This window comes from Crocodylus siamensis, chromosome 2 (genome assembly GCF_052110815.1).
Source record: "Crocodylus siamensis isolate JL-2025a chromosome 2, ASM5211081v1, whole genome shotgun sequence".
NCBI lineage: Eukaryota > Metazoa > Chordata > Crocodylia > Crocodylidae > Crocodylus > Crocodylus siamensis.
In genome coordinates, this window is record NC_143396.1 from 164,222,053 (window position 1) to 164,240,529 (window position 18,477).

The 18,477-nt window shown below is 44.7% G+C and overlaps 1 protein-coding gene across 4 annotated transcripts in view; it reads left to right on the forward strand.

Annotated features, from left to right (window-relative positions):
* PRAG1 (PEAK1 related, kinase-activating pseudokinase 1) overlaps nucleotides 1–18,477 on the forward strand; it is a 50,663-nt gene that overhangs the window by 17,342 nt on the left and 14,844 nt on the right. For 2 of the 4 annotated variants that reach the window (XM_090032026.1, XM_090032028.1), the window contains one exon: nucleotides 17,588–17,745. In XM_090032026.1, coding sequence (XP_089888152.1) covers nucleotides 17,588–17,745 — 158 coding nt within the window. Of the gene's footprint in view, nucleotides 1–2,828; nucleotides 3,109–13,742; nucleotides 14,918–17,587; nucleotides 17,746–18,477 lie in introns of those variants that run through there. The other 2 variants (XM_090032027.1, XM_090032029.1) reach the window with 2 other exon arrangements.

Below are 18,477 nucleotides of genomic sequence, written 5' to 3' on the forward strand. Positions count from 1 at the left end.
ACCAGATACAAAGGCCTTTGGAAGTCAAGGTACACAATGTCGACTTCCTCTCTCTTATCCAGGTGGTGAGTTACCTGGTCACAGAAGGAAATGAGATTGGTAAAACAAGACCTGCCCACAAGAAAGCCATGCTGGCTGTCATTCAGAATCATGCCTTCTGCAAGCCTATTGCACATGGACTCCTTAATGAATTTTTCTAGGATTTTCCCTGAGAGAGAAGTTAGGCTAACTGGCCTATAGTTGCCTGGGTCCTCCCTCTTCCCCTTCTTGAAGACAGGCACAACACTGGCCCTCTTCCAGTCTTCAGAGACCTCCCCTGAGTGCCACAGGTTTTGGAAGAGTTTCACTACAGGTCCTGCAATGACTTTAGCCAGCTCCTTCAGCACTCTTGGATGAAGTTTATCTGGCCCTGCTGACTTATAAATGTCTAACTGTTTTAACTGATCACTCACCATGTGATCAGCTCAGTGTCAACAGCATCACCATGCCTATTCTGTACCCTATCTAGCATGATTTTCCCTTTTGTCCGGTAAAATACCAAAGCAAAATAGTCATTCAGGAATTAGGGTTTCTCCTGAGTGTTGGCAACCAGCAGTCCTGAGTTGTTAAGAAGGGGCCCCACACTTCCATTTGTTTTCCTCCTGTTCCCTACATACCTGAAGAAGGACTTCTTATTGTCCTTGATGCCCATTGCTAGTTTAAATTCAGTCGCCGCCTTAGCCTTTCTGATCTGCTCCCTACAAGTGCAGGCCATTCTTGTGTAGTCCTCTTTGGGGACTGTCCCAAGCTTTCACTGTTTATATGCCTCTTTCTTCTTTTTCAAGAGGACCATGATATCCCTATTAAGCCAAGAGGGCTTCCCAGCCCTTCTGCTACGTTTCCTCCACATGGGAATTAACTTCTTTTGTGCTTTGAGGATCATATCCTTGAGGAATAACCACTCTTCATGCACACCTTTCACCTTCAGTCTCTGGTCCCACAGTGCTTCCCCTACTATTGCCCTGAGCTTCTTGAAATTTTGCTTTTTTGAAGTCCAAAACTTCAACCCTGCTAGCGGACAGTGAATGTGATGTTGCAGGTATATAGTATACATAACATGGATGTGGGACTTAGCAAATCACATTATCAAGCTGTGCTGTAAAACAAACAGAATAAATGAGAACAGAGTACACAAATGCTACCTGTTAGATGTCTGTAGTTTTTGACAGAGGGTTTAGTGTTTTACTAAAGAAAATGAAAGAGAGGTACAAAACTGAGGTGCAAAAAAAACAGGAAAGAGATTAACATGCAGAGAGATCAGATTATTCTGTACAGATACTTAGTGCCAAATGGATGATCCTACTGGATGCGTCTACACAAGGCACTACGGCAGCACAGTAGCAGCAAGCTACTGTGCCTCGGCTCCTAGCTCAACTCGTTGCTACCACACAGTAATGTTGCCAGGCACTAACTGTGCAGTGGGACTACTGTATAGTAATAAAGAGCTACGGCACAGTAGCTTGTGGGGGAAGAAATGTGGTGACAGTACTGCGCAGTAACGCTGTTTATTGCAAAGTTACTTGGTACTTGCTTATGCAAGTATTAAATGACTATGCAATAACAACTGCGCAGTCCACCTCACGTGTAAATGCAGCCACTGTGTATCTGATTGTATGAACTGGTAGAGGCTCTACATGACTATCTAATGCTGTTTTTTGAGAAACATCACATCTTTTGAACCTGCCCCTGGGCTATCTTTTGTCATTTAGATTTCTGAAAGTAGATCTTAGATAAGTGGCTAAAATAAAATATTTGTTGCAGTACAGTTTTTTGTGATTTCTTTTTATTGAATTTTTCCAGGCGTACAAAGCTATTCAAGTTACAAGAAAGAATGACATAAATCAACATTCTTTTGTAACATCGTATTTCTGGGAAAATATAAAACCAAGCCCTTAAAGCAATCTTAAATATATGCCCTGCTTCAGAGTTTGCATTAGCTAATGTAATACAAAGTTCCAATATCTAGGAAAAGAAAGGAAAGAATTCAGAGAACTAAAAGTTGCTGACCTGAAAGCTTATTTTTGTGCATCTAAGTGTGTTTCATAGAGTAAAGTGATTTAAAAGTTCAGTTCAGCAAAGCACTTAGCACAGAATTCTGTTTCATCCTGTGGACCAACAAAGTGCAATTTATGACTAACTTGTTACATCCTCTGGGTAGGCAAGCTACTCCCGTTCTCGAAATAGGATCACCCCCTGGAAAATCACCGATGTCTCCGTATTCAAATAATGGGAGCACTTTATGCCCCGACAGGAGAAATAGAAATGTTTCAGGGGTGTAGGTTGTAGCTGTGTTGGTCTAAGGACATAGGCAGACGAGGTTCTTTGGGTAAATATATCTTTTAGTAGACCAGCTAAATAGTTGGAAAATGTTTTCTTAAGAAGCTTTCAGGTTTAAAAACCCTTCATCGTGCTGAGGAAGCATCTACAGTCAGTGTGTATTCTTCTTGGATGGAATGAATAGTAAAGAAACCAAAGGCTGTCATGCATCCAAGAAAGCTAGTCTGTGAAGATTGTAAATTGAGGAGTCAGTGGATAAGATACAGGCTGGGTGGGGAGGGGAAAGGGGATGAATGTAGCAAGTCAATAGTGGAGAGGTACCTGGGGAGTCAGATGTCAGGCAGGTTATAATGTATCATAAATCCATTGTCTATATTTAGTCCACAATTTTTTTTGTATCCAGGAGGTTGATGAAGTGAAGTTCATAGGCTTGTGTCCCAGGGAGGGACGTATAAGTAAGCACTTACCTGCAACAGGGGGCGCAGAGCAGCAGAAGCAGCAGGGAGAACCCACGTGGCTCATCAGCTGCTTGTTTATACGGCTATGGCCGGCCGGTGATGTCAGCTCCAGACGCCAGCTGGCAAGAATAAAAATGGCGGCCAACGCCGCAGAAGGGGGAAGAGAGAGAGAGAGAGGGCCCTGGCTGAACCCGAGAAGGGAGGAAACCCTCACCGCGGGCACCACCGAATCCAGTGGAACACTGGGAGCCGGAGGCTGGAAGGCAGCAGGCAGCAGAGATTCCGGACCCGAACAAGGATCCAGGAACAGACGGGAGGCTCAGCAAGATCCCAGGTGGGAGAGGCAGAGTGACCAGGGCGAGTGGGGACCCACGCCGGAGGGAGGGACACCAAGAGGAATCCCGGAGTGACCGCGATCAAGGCGGGTATCGCCACCCTTCCTGGCCGGGTCAGCGGCGGAGGGTGAAGAGCTCCAAGGGTGCGGGAGGATTTAAAAGGGCACCTGAAGTTAATATAGCAAGGTGGAAGCCTGACGTAGTTTAGCCTAGGGGCAGGTTCGGGCATAGGGTCACTGGGACGACCCGTTTCCTTTTGTTTTCCCCGGTTGGGAAGGGGCTGAGGAGGGGAGGCTTTGTAAGCTACCTGTGTACTGGGGCCAAGGGGAGCGCCTCGGAGGTTTTCCCTTTTTTTGTTTCCCCAAGAGAAGGGGCAAGAGGAGAGGAGGAAGGTGGAGTGGAGACAGGCCCGAGAGGATGGAATTCCCATTGTCAGGCAGGCATACCAGGTGGCCAACGGAAGGGACACAACTCCCTGGGCAGGCCGAGGCCAACAAGGATCAATCCTGTAGGGGAGGCGGAGCCCCATGAAGGACCATCGGGTGAACCGCGGGCCACTGTATATCTGACGGCCATCCCCAACCACTGAGTAACCAGCAAGTTGTGGCAGATGAGGGTGGGGAAGGCAAGTTGTGGAAGGGACACCTGCTTGATCAAAAGGGCAAGCCCAGCGAACGCCCAACATCCATCTCATGGGCAAGGGCTGCCCAAGAGCAGGTAGTCAAAGCCGGACAGTCACAGCTTGTCTATGAAATGTGTTTTGTAAATTGCCTTTGAGAATTAGAGCTGAGAGATTGGAGAGAGTGTGGTTTTCTTGTGAGAAATGTGCCCCCACTGATAATTGGGTATTCCTGTCTTTGATAGATTTCCGTTGTGGGGTGTAGTAATTGTGGAGGTGGTGGAGATATGTTGGCAAGTTTTGCATTTCTTGTCATAGCATGGTCTGGATCCATTTGGTGTGTGTTTTGGGCAATAGGAGGTTTGCTTCTGGTGATGAGGTTAGCAAGGTTCAGTACTTGTTTGAAGGTTAGGATAGGTGGTTCTGGGAAGATCTCTTTAAGAATTGAGTCTCCTTCTAGTATGGGTTGCAATTGTTTGAGGATTTTCCATATAGGTTTGAGGGAGGAGTGGTATGTCATAACCAGTGGTGTGCTATTCATGGGGGATTTCCTTCTGTGCTGCAGCAGTTCTTCATGTGGTATCTGGGTGGCTCTTTCAAATATGTGATCTGTCTCTTTGGAGAAGTGTCCTTGTTGAATGAAAGCCTTTTTAAGATTTGTGAGGTGGCAGTCCCAGGTGTTCTCCTCAGTGCAGATTTGGTGATATCTGGAGGCTTGGCTGTATATCACAGCTTTCTTGGTATGTTTAGGGCAGCGTTTCCCAAACATTTTCACCCCACGGCACACTTACCTAAATAAAAAGGCACCATGGCACATCAAACACGGAGCATGGGGGAGATGGGGGGCTCATGGCCATCTGGACACTGGCCGGGGGTGGGGGGGGGGAGGCATGGCCAGCCAAACCGCATTTTGGGCTGGAGCCATGCCCTCTGGCTGGCTGGAGCCACACTCCCTGTCTGTCTATGTCCACAGCAGCAGGCTGTGGGGGGCGTGGCCCCAGCCAGGCAGGGTGTGTGGCTCCAGCCCCAAATGGCACAGCATGCCAGCTGGGAAATGCTCCTTCTGTGCAGATATGTACATTGGTCTGTGAGTTTCTTGTATAACATGGTCTGTATTTTGCCATTCTGGAAAGTGATCATTGTGTCTAAAAAGGAGATGTTGGTGCTAGAGGATTCAAGAGGTAGTCAGATTGGAGGGGTGATGATTGTTAAATTTCTGATGGAACTCAGTCAGAGATTGCAGGTTTTCAGTCCAAGTAATGAAGATGTCATCTATATATCTTAAGTATAGCAAGGTTTTGATGGTCTCTCCAGTAGGGCTGTGCGAGGCTTCGGACCATGCTTTGGATCAGGAGAAGATTCGGATGCTTTGGACGCTGAAGCAGCTTGTCTGGATCAAAGCGCTGGCTTCTTTAGGCTTTCTGAAGTGGTTCAGAGCTTACGAGCCATTTCAAAAAAGCTTTGGAGCCACTTTGGCAATCTGGCCATAGGGTATAATGGGGAATCAATGAAATATCTATAAGATTGTTGTTTTTTGTCTGATTTGGATGAAACTTGCAGGAGTGGTAGCCTCTGCTGAGAGCATGAAGACTGCCCAGTTTCAAGAAGATGGGTGCAGGGGTTTGGGGGAACTGCACCTCAAGCTGCTGACAGGCAAAACTCATGATATAGATGACCCTCTGTGTGTTGAGGTGCAGTGGGCTGAAAACTGCAGGGGTAGTGGCCCGTGCTGAGGCCACAAAGCCCATTTCAAGGAGATAAGTGCATGGGTTTGGGGAAACTGCACCTCAAGCTGTGGACAAGCAAAAATTGTGACATGGGTGACACTGTGTGTGTTAAGGCACAGCAGGGTGAAAGCTGCAGGCCTGCTAGCCCCTGCTGCAGACATGAAGCCTGCCAGCTGTCAAGGAGATAGTTGCAGGGGCTTCTGGGTTCTGGAGCCTTGCACCTCTGGCTGCTGACAGGTGAAGCTACTAGATAATGAGTTAATGAGCAAGGATTAACACCAACAAAACCACAGACTAAGGAGAGGAAATAATCAATATAGGCAATCAGCTGCCCCAAGACAGTCAGTTGCACAAGCACCCATGTCATGAGTTTTGCCTGTCAGTAGCTAGAGGTGCAGGGCCCAAGGACCCCTGTACCTATCTCCCTGAAACTTGGCAGGCTTCATGGCCTCAGCAGGGGCCACCACCCCTGCAGTTTTTATCCCCCTGTGGTGTAATGCATACACGTGACATGCGTTTTGCTTTCAAGAATTTCGGGTTCAGTTCCCCCCAAACCCCTGCACCTATCTTCTTGAAACTTGGCAGGCTTTATGCTTTCAGCAGAGGCTACCACCCCTACAAGTTTCATCCAAATCAGAAAATAACAGCAAAGTTATATATATTTCATTGATTCCCCATTATACCCTATGGCTGGATCTCTGAAGCAGCTCTGAAGCTTTGGAGCCGCTTCAGCCGAATCGAAGCAGGAAACCAATCTGGAGCTCCAGATCAGATCCCTGGCATCTGAAGTGGCCAGATCCGAAGCTGAATCGAAAAGCTGCCTATTTGCATAGGCCTACTCTCCAGCAGACTCGATTCATCAAATCTGCTCTGCCCTGCTGTAATTACAGCATGCCAGAGCAGCCTCTGCACTTGTGGACAGGCACCGCTAGAGTTTAATCCTGTAGTGTTGAAATCAGTGCTCTAAATTAGTTCTAGCAAAGGCATCTGTATTCCAGATCAGTCCATAGCTACAGGATCAGAAAGTTAAAAGTGCATTTAAACATGTGCATAAATACCTTTGTGAATTGGATCCAAAAACAGGAATATTTGTAGCAGTGTCCATCGTTACTTCAGAGTCTCGTACCAAAATATTTGCTTGTATTTAGAGGTGTCTTAGAGATAAAAGTTGTTCTAATTAGGTAGTATAGCTGAGATTTTGGTAGTTTATGTGGATATGGTATTACTAGGTAGATGGTTGATACCAATTATGATGGTGGACATTAACACTGAATTATGTGGTATGGTTTTGGGACACTGGAGAATTTTGCCTCCGTAAAATCAAGTTGATCACACAATAGGATAGATTTCATTGTTCTATCATAGCATGTGTATGATTGAGTGGGAGTGCAGACTACTGTATCGGGTATCATTTTTGTCAGAAGAGGATTAAGTGAGAAAATCTGACTGGTATTTTGGAGGGGGGATTTGTCTTAAAGGAAAATGGCTGCGGTGAGGGGCAGGATAGTGTCAAATGTTTGTCGTAATAATGTTGAGCAGGAAATATACATTTTAAAAGTGTTAATAGCTCTGTAATGACATAACATTAAGTTGTGCTTTATTTCCATGTATGTCAAGGGTCGTTAAACATTTCAAGGAAAGAAAGGTAACTTTATAGAAAACAGAACAGTGCCTACTGTAATGTGCAACCCACCACCACAGCTTTGTTTGCAATGCAAAATCATACATTTGTTTTTCTTAGGTGTGCACCGATAAAGATTTTTTGGGCTTCTACCAGTGGCCAATTATTAACAAGCCGTATCAACCACTACCAATCCAATTGCCAACAGGCAAGCCCGTCAGCTTGGAGATCAGCATTTAGCTAGTTTGTGGGGAAGGGGAGGAAGGGAAGGAGCATGGTGGGGTAGATCGAGGCCCCCATGGTGAGGGAAGGAGTGGGTCCGGGGGGCACGGGGAGGGAGGGGGTCAATTCCCGCCACTGTGCACACCCCCAGAGGAGGCACGGTGGGGGCATGTGCCCCCCAGATCTATGTGCAGGGCAAGAATAGGCTGCATTCTCAGGGCCAGGGCCAGCTCCAGGCTCTTCCTGGCGGGGGGGGTTGGGCCGGGGCTGTGCTTGGGACAGGCAGTGGCGGTGCTGGATAGGGGTGACTATAGGGGGCTGCAGCCATTCCCAAAATTCACCATAGCCACCTTCCCAGCGCCCACACCACCTGCCCTAAGCATAGCCCTGGCCCAAACCCCACCCTGCCAGGAAGAGCCCACCACCACCCCCAGCCCTGAGCACACAGCAGGCAGCTCACCCTCACCCTGCACACAGATCTGGGGGGCACATGTCCCCCATGCCTCCCCTGGGTGTGCACACAGTGGCAGGAGCCACACACCCCACCCCCACCCCACATCCCCCAGATAAGCTGCTCGTGGCTCTGTCCCACACCCCAACTGAGCAGCCCCTCCCCAGTCCTACTCACTCCCTCACTGTGGGGGCCCTGATCAGCCCCCCTTCTCCCCTGCCAACAGACTTACCAGCTGTGGATGCTGCTTTTCAAGCTGCTGGGCTGTGCTCCTGGCCTTTCGCATGCTGTGGCTGTGCCCATGCACACGGCATTTATTGGCAACATTATTGGCCATGTCAGCCAAAAAAAGCCAATTCACAATAATGTAAATTTTCCTTTTATTGGTGCTGATACGATATGGACCAGTGTATCGGTTCACCTCTAGTTTTTCTGTGTGTGATCTCTCATACAATTGTTTCTTGAAATGCTGGGTGCGATGTATCCTTCATTTGGGACACTAGTTAGCAAACATAGAGACAAGTAGGGCACCCCTGTTTCTATCCATTATAGAAAGATAGGTCTGGAAAGAACCTTAAGAGGTTATCTTAGACCATCTTTGACAGATGTTGGACCCTAACCGGTTCTTCTGCAACATCCCTCGGTACAGTTCCAGTGTTTCACTGCCCTAACAATTTGAAAGTTTTACCTTGTACCCATCCTAAATTTCTTTTTGCTGTAAATTAATCTGATTTGCCTTTGTCTTATCCCTCCTTGACATTGAGAACAATTGATCACCATCCCTTTTATTTTTAACTTGAACTTTGGAAGAATACCAACCTTCTTAATTTTTTTTTTTAATTAAGGCCATTCCTTCAACCTTTCCTTATAGGCCACATTTTCTGAACCTCTCATCATTCTTGTTGCTCTCCTCTGGATTCTTTCCAATTTGTCTGCATTTTCCTTAAGATACAGTGTCCAAAATGGGACACAGTACACTCTGTGGAGGCCTCACCTGCACTAGCTAGAACAGAATAATAACCTCCATATATTTTATATACAGCACTGCTGTAAATATACCCCAGAATAACATTAGCCCTGTTTGCAGTGTCACATTATTAGGAGAAATCATATTCTTCTGTTTATGGTCCATCATAATCTATAGATCCTTTTTTGCTTCCTTGCAGCCTGGTCATGTCTCCTCACTTTTTTATATTTGTGCACTTCTCCTTTCAAAGTATAGCACTTCATACTTTTCCTTATTGAATTTTGTCTCATGACTTTCTACAGTTCATTGAGGTCATTATGAATTTTGCTTTTGTTCTCCAACCTGCTTTCAGCCTCCCTCACCTCCTACCTGATTTAATATACGTATACAATCTATTCCATCTTTCACATCATTAATACAAATACTGACTGGAACTGGGCCTAGGATGAATCCCTGTAGGACCCCACTTAAGGTGTCTTCCCAGTTTGACAGAGCTATTTAACTACTCTTTAAGAGAATTTTTTCAACAAGCTGTGCACCAAGCTTGTGGGATACACACTATAAACACTGAGGTTGCTTGGGTGAATGGTATGTAAGACTGTGTCAGAACCCTTACTAAAATCAAGATATTTCATAGCTACTGCTCCCCTTATCTTCTAGATCATTGTTCCAGTTAGAGTAGGAAATTGCATCAGTTTGGCATGATCTGTCCTTGACACACGCATGTGGAACAGTTTTGATTTGGGGTTTTTGGGGGATTGAAGTTAGGCTGACAGTCAGACTTGAATTTTTGATCAGCTCCTATTGACTCGATTGGAGCTGCATATTGTGGAGAGCCGTGAGTTTGTAGGACAGTGCAGTAGCATTGGGTCGGCTTGAGAATTATGATCTGATTGGAGACAAATTTGTAGCCTTGCTCAGCATTTAGAAGAAATCCAGGAACTGTAGGCGAGTGGTGGGTGAAATAAGTGGGAGAAAAGCAGTCTCCCTTGCAGAGATGGCAAACGTATAGCTTGCACTCTGTGCCATCCTGTGAACATAGTGTAAGAATTATTGTATCTGCTTCAAGCCAAATAAATTTATTGTTTTACCAGATTTGACAGAGGCTTCTGAAATGCTGCAGAACAAATGCCTTTGTGACTTTGCCTTCGTAGCTTGATTCTGCTTTGTGCCAATATGTGCTGAAGGCAGCATTAAACTAATTTGACAGGGACACTAGGCAATTATTTCTTATGCTCGGTACATAAGACCATAATGCAGTCCTTAGGAAGAAAGCAGTAGCAGCAGTATGGTATGGCCCAAATTAGATCAAATGAACAAACCAGAAGGGAGCATTGCACTCTGTTGCAGTGAGATAATAGGCTTTCCAGTTCAAAGGTTGAGGTCAGTTTTCTGTTTAAAGCATGGCTTTGATCCCTCTTCTCATTTCAGACTGAAAATAATCTGGAATTTCATGTGTCCTTTTTCTGGCAGGATTATTTTTTAAGTTTGTGCTTTATCAGACAAGTCATGGGGAGAGCTGATTTCTTTCTAGAGGTGAACTGTGTACTTCTTCTTGTTTCTTCTCTTGTTTGCCATCTAAAGAGGCCTGTACTTTGAAATTGCATACATGTTGGCCTCCATGGGGATTGACATTTTTCTTGCCCAGAGGAGTATGATAACTCATTTCTGCAATAGTTCCAAACTCCACTAGTGTGTTTTTTTTCCCCCAAGTCTTCAGGCTCTTTATACTTGGAGTGGCATTCTGTTTTCCTGCAGCAAATTTTTAGTCATGTAAGTAGCACTTGCGTTCAGGTAGCCATTCTGTTTCCTTGAAGTGTAGATGCATATATACAGACATGCATGCTACCTGCATAGACTAAGTATATAAAGTAGGGCATATGCTGGTCGCACAAGTGCCTAGCTATGTGTTTTAGGGTTGTGCGAAATTTCGCTGAGCGTTTTGTTTTGAAGCTCTTTTGATGCATTTCGAGCTCAAAACGGCACAATCAAAATGAAACAAAAAGCTTCGAAACAGTTTTGAAACAAAATGAGGGTACTCAAAACGTTTCAAAAGTTTTGAAGCAGCCCAGTACCGAGAGGCAGGGGAGAGCCAGGGCTGCTTTCTGAGTGGCTTTGCCAGCCTAATGGAGTTTAGCCCAGCAGGGAACACAGCCTTGGCTTTCCCTGCCTCCTGCAACTGGGCTGCGCTGGGCAGCAGCCCCATAGAACTCAGCCCAGCAGTGGGAGTCGGAGCGTAGCCCTGGCTCTCCCCGCCTCCTATTGCCAGGCTGCACTCCCAGCGACTCTGCAGGCCCATGGAGCTCAGCCCAGAGGCAGAGTGCACCCCTGGCTCTCCCTGCCACCAAGCTGAGCTCCATGGGGCTGCAGACCCCTGGATCTGTGCGCCAGATGAGAGGAGGCTGTCTCTGCCTCCTGGGACTGACGGCAACATCAGTCTTCCCTGGCATTGGGGAAGCCTGCACCCAGCGCCGGTCCCAGGTGGTGGCAGCAGCATCCTCTCATGTGGTACGCAGATCTGGGGGCTCACACCCCAAGGAGGAGTCTGGTACAGCCCCGCAGCCCTCCCAAGGGTGTAGGCCGCCAGATCTGTGCACCATATGAGAGAAGGCTGCTCTTCCAGCAGGAATAAGGAGTTTTGCTTTGAACAGTTTGAGGTGCAGTTTCTGAGAAACCTCTGCACCTATCTCCTTAAAACTTGGCAGGCTTCATGGTCTCAGGGGGGACTACCATCCCTGCAATTTTCATCTGAAACAGACAAGAAATGACAGAGTTCTAGGCATTTTCATGATTCCCTGTTATAGCCTATGGGCGAAGCGTCGAAATGCATCGAAACAGCGAAACAGTTTTGATGAGATGAAATGGAACAGTGCTTCAAACATAAACGATGAAACAAAACACTGTCCCTTTAAAACGGCGAAACAGACGTCAAAACGAAATGATGGTGTTTTGCACAGCCCTAATGTGTATGAATCCCCGTGGATGTGCATTGCGGTCTAAACCTAAAGACATAGTGACTCAAAACCCATAATTAGTGGGCCCTCTAGTGTTTTAGCCCCCAGTAGCTAAGTGGCTAAGGCACTTACCAGGAGACCAGGGTTCTGAGCCACTCTCCCTCGGAAGGGGTTTGACTGTCCATCTCCCTGACTTCCTAAAACAGTACTCTAACTACCGTAACACAGGTGAAGAATTATTGAAACCATTCTCTGGCTTTCCTTTTGAAGCTGCCCCCCTTGGCAATCACAAGAGGGTGGTATGTGGGGCCAGGAGAATGAGAGCAAGCCACGAGTGAAAGGGGTATGGTGGCTACTGATCTGGAAGGGAGGAGGCCTGTGTTGAGGAGACCCTGCAGTCTTGCTCTCAGTGAAGCAGATGCCTTCCCCCTGCAATGTCCTGCACGCATTTTTTCCAGTGACTTAAATGGGAAGGATAGTGCCACCAGAGCCAGATTGAGCCCAGCCCTGTTGTGCGTGGCCCCAGCACTGGTGTGGTTGAATCAGGTCAGCCCATAGAGTCAGGGTCAGCGTGCAGCCCCCGGCCCTAGCACATGGCCCCTGGCTCCCAAGCCTCCAGCACTAGCACATTGCCACCAGTTCCCAAGATCTCAGTCCTGGTGTGAGGCCTCCAGCCTTGGTGTGTAGCCCCTGTCTCCCAAGTCCCCAACCCTAGCATGCAGCCCCTGTCCTTCAGCCCTGGTGTGTGGCCCCAAGCCCTGGAGAACTCAAACCTAAGGTTTTCACCCATATTCCAAGATAAGATCATTTTCCAGTCTTGGGGTCTTCCAAAAACAAAGCGCATACTATATTCATTGGCATATTTATATGCCAGAAAATATGAACATTTCAAGGTGAACAGACATATAGCTCTTGTTTATTCTGGGGTTTTTTTGCTTTCTATAATGCATCAGCTCCACTTTTTTTTTCCTGGGAATGATTTTTTTTATGTATCGGCTTTTTCCTGGAGCTGAGTGAGAGGCTGTTTTGTTTCTTTCCGCTTCTTTCTCGCTGCATTATTTTACAAACATCTTTGTTATTGGCCTTGGTATGATCTTTCAGGCAGTTCTTTACACTGTAAAATTTTGGAGACAGCCATTTTGGCCAGGAGTGTTATAAATCATGCCATCAAGCAAATACAAGCTATACCATCAAAACCCTCATTCAAACAGTTTTGCCAGCAAAAGATTGTTTTTGTCAGCTTAGCTGAAGTCATTGGGGCAGTTTAGTTATACTAACAGAAAAACTTATTTTTCCATCATATTCAGTATCTCAAGTAGGGGGCTGTGCCAGCAGAAATTCTGTAATGTAAATATGCCCATAGATACTGACAGAGCTGTCGCATGTCCATGGGAATATGCTGTGCCAACTGTGTTTCTGTGAAAGATTTGTGGGTTTTGTTTTTCCTTTTTAAATATTTAAAAACACCAGCCAAAAATAACTGTGCAGGCAGGATGATAATTTTGACCTTCTGAGTTCACATTAGCCTCACAGATCCTTTTGTAGATAACACGAATTGTGCAGCTAATCTCAGGGGGAAATTTGTAAATGCATGTTGAAGTCATGCTGTGACTTCTCTAGAAGCTGGGTGATCTTACATGAGGATGGGCACGTGTAATATAATGGTGACTTCATATTGTAATAATGTTGATTTCATATTTCTGTCTGTGCTGTGGTCAACTCAGAGCAGATCTGTCTCATCATTTCCTCTTACAGGAAGCAATGCTAGTGAAAGGTACCAGCTTGGCAAACTTAAACCTCTGTTTATCTGCAGAGATGTCAACTCAAGTTTTTCAACGCTCCATATGTCTGTATCTCCCCCACAAGTGTGATTTGCCTCAGATTTTCAGAAAGGTGTGTGTCAAAATTTCAAAAGCATTTCCTCTGTTCTGTTGAGAATAGTGTGGGGGTTACCCTAAGATTTATTGTGGGAAGCTGCTTTCAACCTTAACTATTAAAGAAAGCTGCGACTGAGGCATTGGAGACCAACTGAACCAGAGCTCCTAGTGAAACACTGTAGCTCAAGGGGGATCCTGCAGTTCTTGGATACAGAAACAGGAGGAGAGCAAATAAGAACAGGGTGCCTTTGCACCCACCTAGCTGGAAAATATATCTAGTTTTGGTGTCTATTTTCTAAAAATGATGTTGAAAAATAAAGGAGGAGTGTTTAAGGAAGTGTCACGGGTGTTTTGAAGCCTGTTAGTTTAATTCGCTTGTCAGAGGTTAAAGGTGACTCATTCCCAATCTATGCACAATAGTAATGTATAAGTATCTATCTGCATAAGGAGAATTCATGTTTGTAGTATGCCCTTAAATTTAGCAAAGTTATAATAGTGACTGGAGATGAGGTATAGGCTTTCAGGAGGCTTTTCTCAGGTAGTTAACCGTTGCAACGTTTTACCAAGGGAAACAGCAGCTTCCTCAACATGTGTACTCTCAATTTAGATCCGATGTCTTTCTGGGAGTTGTGTTTACATGCTTAGAACTGGGTGACATTCTGTGGCTTGTTTATGTGAGAAGTGCTGATAGGCTGGATTTAAAACCTCTGAATACTAACTGTTGTCCACACCACTTTTCTTCAGTAGTAAGAATAGACCAGGAAACAGTAGCAGAAACCCATGTGTACAATGGACATATCCTGAACAGTCCGGGAATGTTCAGATCCTTTCAAAACTGTGGACCAAACTGGAAACAACACTTTACTAATTTCATTGAGAATGGTGTCTAAATAAGAGAATTTGGCCTTGTGTTTTTTCAGCAAGTAATCTATATAATCCTTTAATATTTTACTCTGAACCAACTGAATGGTGTGAGTGGTGAGCAGTTCTTCAAACCCTGGTTAAGAAAAGGGAGAGGGATGTGAAATAGTCACATTTCAATATAGTACTTGATGTTACTAACCATCCTGGCTGTAACATTTGAAACTGAGAGCTGTGTGTCATTTAAGTAGTAGCTATTTCTATTTCAGTTTTATGCCTGTTCAGGAAGTGCATTTCACTTAAGTCACTGAAGTACAGGGAGGAAATAGACAGCTCTCTGCACATGTGCCTTCACAGTAATGCTGGACTCTGCAAAGGCAACAGCCACAACAGTCTTTCCGAACACCACGTTGTATCAGCATTGCTCTGAAGGATTAGGTGTGGCTATATGCATAGACCTTGGACCCTGCTGAACAAAGTTTCATCTTGTGAACTTGTGTACAAGGATGGTAAGGTACTTATGCATAATTTGTTTTAAATCAACTGAAACTGTCTAAAGTAGTACTTTAGGTTTAAATTTAGAACTTTACATTATCTTTAATGTACTTTTAAAAGAATGGCTGTGGAAATGTTTCATCGTCAATGCAAATCAAGAAATAAAATTTAAGTTTACACTTCAAACATTTTTCCTTTAGTTCTTCTCTGAATTAATGCTCAGGTTTCTAGTGCTTTTATTGATTCGTATGTATGTGCATAGTATCCAGCTGAAAGACCAAAATTCCTGGTCAAGTGAAAGTAGTAGTTATGGTAATGGAGAGATTTTATAATGTAAAAACTGTATATAAAATGTAGGTATTTTGTACTGTACGTTGATACTGTAAGATATTTTAACAGTAAGTTTACTTAAGATTGTAAAAGCAATTTTTGATTGTGAATTGTTATACATAGGAAGTTTATCAAACTGTACACGAAAGGTTTAGTGCTATGACAACCTGAAAGTAGCAAATTCACTGGCATTTTAAGTCCATTGTCTCCTGAGGTATTATGCCCTGCATGAATTTACTCCTTTATTCTGAACATCCTATATATAGATATATTTAGAACAAGTATGCTGTTAGAAATGAGGAAGTCTGACAGAAGTTTCTTCCTGCTTTTTTCTTCGGTTTTCCTGTCAATGTAGTTGAGTAAAGAGAGCAGTAAGGATTTACTCTCTCCTCAGTCTCTAAAAGGAATTAAGAATTAAAAAAATATAAAACACAGCTCGCATTGTTTGTGCTCAGTGTTTCTAAAGAATTCCAGCTAACTTTGACTAGCTATGTAAAAAAACCTACCCCTGCATCAGTAGGAGCCCTTTCTTGATAAGTTCAGAAGAGGAGCTCTGTGTATGGTAATGGTGTGCTAGGACAAGCATGCATGTCTTTTGTTGCTGTTTTTCTTTCAGTCCAGCTTTCTGACTAGTAAATGTGGATTTATGGGGCTTTTAACCACTCAAATAGCTTACACCATTGGAATCAATTTTCTTTTCATTATCTGTTTTTGGTTTGTTTGTTTGTTTTTAATAAATGTGGCATTGACCTTTTATCAAATAGTTATTATTTAATTTTATTTGACAAAAAAACTTACAAATATCCTCTCTCACCTGTCTGTCAAGGAAAAGACCGAACGTATAAGCTTTAAGAGAGCCAGATGTGTTTGCATTATTGTAAACTAAGTATCATTGGAGACCATTCTACTGTCTGCCAGAAAAAATGTAGAAAATATGTAGGTACTGTTTATCTTTAAGAAAGAAATAGGAAATAACAGAACTTACTTTAAAACAGCTTGTCATTTTTTCATTTGTCATGTAGTACTTGTTACTTCAAAATGTGTCAGGAGTCGGGGCTTGCGACTAAGTACCACTGGCAAAGTGTCTGCCCTTAGTGACAGACCCCAGAGCAATTCTGTTACAGAGATATTGAATTGGTAGGAGAGAATATATTCTAGGTCTAGCTGTTTTCCCATCTGTTAAATGAAGAACAGTGAACACTGACGTCCTCTCTAAAGCATTTTGACATATAATGCTGAAAAGTTCTATGTAAGAGCTAGGTGTTATGTTGTTTTAATCAGTGTGAGCACCCTAAACATCCCAAACTGAGTTGTGCCTGGTCTTTACTCTTAAGCAAACTCAGATGATGGGCAAATGCCTGGTTCTGGAATTTGTCTGCAGAGCAGTCCTATCCACACCCAACCGTGGACTGATTCTGACTTCAGATGTACAGCTCAGTCTGCACTGACCATGAGGAAAGTGATCTAGGAACCCTGACTTGCTTCTATCTGATGAGTGGAGCCATAGACTGGAATGAGGAAGATGCTCACTCTTTGGTGTAAATGTTTACCTCTGTTGGAGTAAGTGTGCTTGAAAATTGCTTCATGTTGGTTTTGGCTTCTTGCACTGGCCGTTGGTATGGGGAGCTTTTTTGTGGCAGAGCTCTGAGACTGGAAGCCTTCCCTGCAGCATTGTGTGGATGTTGGAAGTTTTCCATGCCAGGGCTGGTGCTGAAAGACTTTGATGCCAGCTCTGCAGGACTAGGGCAGAGATTCTATAAATTCCCCTGTGCCCCAGTGTACTGCACAACTACCCATGGCCACAGCCATGAGCCTATTTTGAAGTGCAAAGGGAAAAAAACAAAATAACACTTTTTTTTTTCCTTCAAAGGGGCCCACGTTTGCCCATATCCAAAGCACCATATTCCCTTAAATAAGTTGCTGCTGGAATAAAGACAAGCAAGGCAGAAAGAAATTCCACTTATGAAGCATGCTCTGCACGTTTCATAGGAATGAACCTTGTCTCCCTGTGATCACCCCTGGAGTGAACCAGGGAATTGCTGGGTCTGGGAGAATCAGCATGGATTCCACGTGCCCTGTGCAGGCAGCTCAACTGGGACCTCCCTCTGAGCTGGCTGTGTAAGCCATGCTCACCAAGAGAGACCCTGCATTTGTTATACCTGTGTCAGACAGCTAGTGCAATTCATGTGTGCGCATGTGCAAAATCGGGCTTTCTGTGGTAAAGACGGTTGTCTATGTATATTATGACAGGAAGAACAGAGCACACTGACTCAGTCTTGTGTGAATCTCCAAACGCTAGAGTACTTTGTCTCCTCCAAATACTCAATGCTTCTGTTTGTTGTTTGACTGTCTAGGCACGCTATGAAAATGAACAAGAGTAGCCCTGAGTTGGAGACGGTCAGCAATGGGTCTGCAGAGAGCCTTGGACCATCTTTCAGAGGAATCCAAGTCAACTTCACAGCTGGCTCCTCAGACAGTCTCAACTCTGACACAAGATCTGCCAGCGATGGAGGTAATTGTACCTTTGTGTGTGTGTGTGTGTGTGTGTGTGTGTGTGTGTGTGTGTAAATGCGGGGCTTGGGGAAAGGGGCTTTCCATAGCCTAGAGACTTAGAGTCCCCTCTTCACACAGTATCCACAGAACAAACTTTCCTGCGCTCTTTAGTCTGTGTAGGTCTTAGCCCTGACTGGCAAGAACCAGCTCCAGAGAGGAGTTGAGGCTCTGTGGCCACACTTCTGTTGATTTTAGTTTTATCAGGATGGGCAGCAGACTGAGACTGGCAGCAAGCTGACAGAACTCACTGTGAGGTTCTTTGGCCACACAAACTCATAACAAGCCTGGACCATCTCGCAGCATTACACTTCGACTCTTGGGAGTATTTCAAGCTACTGATCTCACAATGAGAGACTGTCTCACAATAGTAGTCCATGGTCCATCCACTTTTCCCAACTTTTATTTAGACTTTCCTTGATTCTCTCTAAATGACCTTAGCCTAGTTGGATCAGCATAATTTTTGGCCTGTCTGGCCCTAATGAAGATCATAGATTAGTGGGCAGACCTCAAGGGGCATCTGGTCCAACCCCTCCTCTCTTTCTTGCACAGATGTAGGATGAGCTATTTTTAAACTAATCCAGACAAATGCTTTTTTTTCCCTGAGATTTAATCTAAGTCTACTTTGCTGCAATTTAAACCCATTGCTTTGCATCCTGCCCTCTGCATCAAGGGATAACAGTTGTTCTTCCCC